The sequence below is a fragment of the Penaeus vannamei genome, chromosome 14 (genome assembly GCF_042767895.1).
Source record: "Penaeus vannamei isolate JL-2024 chromosome 14, ASM4276789v1, whole genome shotgun sequence".
NCBI lineage: Eukaryota > Metazoa > Arthropoda > Malacostraca > Decapoda > Penaeidae > Penaeus > Penaeus vannamei.
Window position 1 is genome coordinate 15,152,238 of NC_091562.1, and position 4,411 is coordinate 15,156,648.

General features: G+C 43.5%; 1 protein-coding gene across 1 annotated transcript in view; it reads right to left on the reverse strand.

The window, feature by feature from the left end:
* Positions 1–613: 613 nt before the first annotated feature.
* The window catches only part of LOC138863931 (uncharacterized), a 5,776-nt gene continuing 1,978 nt past the window's right edge, over positions 614–4,411 (reverse strand). Inside the window, exons 4-7 of the mRNA XM_070129437.1 lie at positions 3,892–4,073; positions 3,028–3,389; positions 1,179–1,370; positions 614–1,084 (exon numbers count right to left, since the gene is read on the reverse strand). Coding sequence (XP_069985538.1) covers positions 797–1,084; positions 1,179–1,370; positions 3,028–3,389; positions 3,892–4,073 — 1,024 coding nt within the window. The 3' untranslated portion in view covers positions 614–796. The remainder of the gene's footprint in view (positions 1,085–1,178; positions 1,371–3,027; positions 3,390–3,891; positions 4,074–4,411) is intronic.

The following is a 4,411-nucleotide window of genomic DNA, read 5'->3' on the forward strand; positions in this document are numbered from 1 at the left end:
GTTTATGTGTATGTGTGTGTGGGGGGGGGGGGGAGCGCTTGCATGCGCATATGTGTATGCCCGTTTGAGTATACATTAAACGGCTAAAGATCCGCAGTTGTCCGGTAATGCTGACTAGTGAATTTAGAAATGGATTTCTGTTCATATTCACAGGGCTGTGTCCCGCGAATATGCAATGTTCCTCCTTGTTTGTTATGTTATATTCCCTTTTAAAAATACTGTAGCTCCTCCAGTGGCATGCAGAGGGCGCCGGCCAACCAAATGAGGGAGGGAAATCAGTTACTGATTTTGAAATTTATATTTAAATCGAATAAAGTGTTTATTTCATGTTTCATCTGTGTTAACATATCGCCCTTTCTCATATTTCTCAATAGCAGGGCTTATACTTGAGTCTTTGGGGCATACAATGACGGCGCTGGCCCCGGGCATCACCAGACCTCTACACGTTAATGAGCTCAGAAAACTATTTACAGGAATTCTCTTTAGTTACCGTAGTTTATGTGTTTAATTATGTCGTTTTCTATGAAAGTATGCAATAGAAAACGTAATTTTGTCGGACACTATACTTCTTTGATGTCATTTCATTCCAAGGAAGGGAAACGAAAAGGACATGGTTACTTTATTACTGTATTGATTTATGAAAATATAAAAATCATGCTCCACAATAAGGGATTTCCTTTGCTATTAGAATCCGTTTTTCACATAAATGGCGGTGAAGATGATGGAAGATAAACCTCATAAATATCATTAATGCTGAAATGAAGTATGTTCCGAAAACAATACAACCATAGCAATGTCAGGGTAGTTTATCTTCCACGATGTCCCTCAACACTCCCTGCGGGTCAGTGGTCGACGCCGGGGTCCGCTCTCCGAGGGAATGGGTTTTAAGCGCTTCTCTTCCCGTCGGCCGCGCCATCAGGACGGCGGTCGTGACTAGATTGGCGAAGCAGAAAGCGAACAAGGACACGGTGTGGGTGAGGAGTCGCTCGGGCGGCAGAAGGGCGGGCAGGATCAGGTGCTCCAACACCAGCTGGAGGACAGCGCCCCCAGCGGCCAGCAACAACACGAAACGCTGTGTCTGGCGCTGAGAAATTCGGGTCAAGATATGAGCCAGGGTTCAAAATGAGGTAAATCAGCACTTCCCACAATGAGTCTATTTATACCCGCCTGATACTCACCCTGAGCCAGATGAGGGCGGGGTTCTGCGGGCGGAAGGTGAGGATCCGCGGCGCCCAGATGACCATGAGGGACACCAGCAGCGCCACCCACAGCACCGTCAAGCGAGTTACCAGGGGCGGCGCCGTGTCCTGGTGGATGAGGGCGCCGCACCAGGGGTCGAACGAGCACTCCTCGGCCGGCACGCGACGCATCTGGCACGGGGCATGAGGAGCGTCAGACAAGGAAGGAGAGAGAGAAAATGATAAAGGGGATGGGAAAAAGGATACGAAAGGCGTGGGGGAAGAAATCACGATAAAGTTCACGTAAAGACTCATACATGCGAGGCTCCATAATATATGATCTACGATACAATAACGCTTACAAATGACTATAATGACATTTTGATGATATACATAATAATACAATTTAAAACATTACCAAACCATTAACGCTATTGATCATCCTCATTATATAAACCGTAAATATTTGCCAAAAGCGAATTGGCATGTTCGGTGGATGTTGTGTGTCAAAATCAGTTTATATCAGATGCCACAAACATGCAAGAATGAACTGACTAAATTTTTAAAATTCCTTTGTGAAACTGATGCGTGATATGTTCAGGTGAGTATCGTGTATTTGTTTACTATACTATCATAGCTATTCTGGATTATAAAAAGGATGAAAGCTTATATATCCATAAATCCATTTGTCTTTCTGTCTGTCTATCTCTACCTCCTCTTCTATCTCTCTCTCTCTCTCCCTCTCATCTTCCTCTCTCTCTCTGTCTACTCTCTCCTCTCCCTCTCTCTCTCCTCTTCTTCTCTCCTCCTCTCTCTCTGTTTATCTCTCTCCTACTCTCTCTCTGTCTACTCTACTCCTCTCCCTCCCTCCCTCTTTCTCTCTCTCTCTCTCTCTCTCTCTCTCTCTCTCTCTCTCTCTCTCTCTCTCTCTCTCTCTCTCTCTCTCTCTCTCTCTCTCTCTCTCTCTCTCACCCTCTCACTCTTCCTCTCTCTCTCTCTCTACTCTCTCCTCTCTCTCTCTCTCTCTCTCTCTCTCTCTCTCTCTCTCTCTCTCTCTCTCTCTCTCTCTCTCTCTCCTCTCTCTCTCTCATCTCTCCCTCTCTCTCTCTCTCTCTCTCTCTTTCTCTCTCGCCTCTCTACTTTCTACTCTCTACTCTCTTATCTCTTCTCTCTCCTCTCTCATCTTTCCTTTCCTCTCTCATTTTTTCTTTGCTCTCTCTCTTTTCTCCTATCTCCTCTTTCTTATCTTCTCTCTTTTCTCCTCCTTCTCCTTTCTCTTTTCTCATTTCTCTCCTCTATCCTTCGCCCCCCATTCTCTCAGACAAACAGGGAAAGAATAATAACAGACACACTAAAACAAATAAAAAATAAAAAATTCTCACACCTCCATTACAGGAACCAAATTATCTATCAAAACGTCTCTTTCCACAATGAAATCTCATTCACAACAATAAAGCCTCATTCACAGTCACCGAATTACCATCAGAAAGGGAAACAGACTCACAGATGGCTCACTCAGAGAAGGAAACAGACAGACACCCACTGAAACACCATCAGAAGGGGGAGTTTACAGACACTCGCCGATACCCCTGTTACAACGGGAAACAGACAAAAAGAAAAAGACAGAAGACAGTAGAGGCGTCATTTAGAGAAGGAAGCGAACCCCACACCGAAGCCCCAGTTCGAACGGGAAACAGAGACACTCACCGAGGCTTCAGACATAGAAACAGACCCCACTCACCGAAGCCCCAATTAGAACCGGGAAAGGAACAGAAGGAAAGAGACAGACACTCACCGAAGCCCCAATTAGAACCGGGAAAGGAACAGAAGGAAACAAACAGACACTCACCGAGGCCTCAGTCAGGGAGGGAACCATGCACCAGATGTTGTCCTTCACCGAAACGCGACACATAAAAGGGGAAATGAACTTCTCGGCCAACCACGCTCGAGAGATCATTTCCACGGTCTCCTGGATGCCGCTGACAGCCCACAGCCTCAGAACCCCGAGCCGCTGCGAACCCCTGTGCTGTGAGAGAAACGTGGGAGAAAGATCAGAAAGGAGGTTGCAAAGGAAATGCAGGTGATGGAGTGGAAAAGGAGTGGCTTGAAAGGCAGAGGTTCGGTAAAAGAAATTATGAAATATTTTGGTTATAAAAATGCGCGATGTATTTGTAGACATGTGATGCATATTGTGATTCGTTTTGAATGTCCCTATATAGGATTATGATGATCATTGATATGATCATCATAATTGTCGTTATTAATATCATTATCATCATCAGTATTGGTATTACTGTTGTTACTTTTGTGTATTATGACTATTATCATCACTATTATTATCATCGTATTGTCATTTTAGTTGCTGTTAACATTGTCAGTCATCATCATCATCATCTTAATATCACCATCATAATCATCATCACCATTATCATCATTATTATATCATCATACCATTATCAGCATCATCAAGGTCATTGGTAATAGCAACTGCATTGTCATTACTATTATTAGAACTGAAAATCATACACACTACTTATCATGCTGGCCGTGAGAGAGAAAACAAGCCAACATACATTTAGATAAAATATTCCTCTAATTAACCATCTAAACACATGTAAAGATGAAGATCTACTGTAACAAATTCAAGACACGTTTTAATATATTTTCCTTTTTTTTTCTTCGTATGCAAACGAGAGGAAAATAATCACCGAACACTCCTCCATTCTCTCGCGGTATGTTGTCCTTTCGCTCTGGTGGCGATGGAGCGCAAGATAATAGTTGCTTGAACTGGCGATAACAATAAAATACAGGCTGGCATAATCGGATGCTGATTGTGCGATATCTACTCTGCAAAGGTTCTTGTTCAAGCCACGTATTGAAGCAGTGTTACAGGTCCTGGAAGCGAGAACCAAATGAAATAAGATAGAAGCAAATTTAACCAAACAGAATAGAGTCACTCCTTTGATTATGAGATGAGGTTCATTGGATTATTTTTAGGCTGTAGGGTCCGGCTGTGACACTTATGTATCCGATGTATCGTGCAGCTATTGCATCCCACAGGTATATAGAGATGGCCTAAAGATTGAATAGTGGTCTGTACATTTTAGGGATGACCTGGGTGTACTATTAGGTAAGCGGGACCTGTGTCTTAGAACATTTTGGGTAGTAAAGCTTTGCCACTATTTTGAAACTTTTATCTCCATACTCGGCAGTGCTTCAGTGCTTATGCTAAT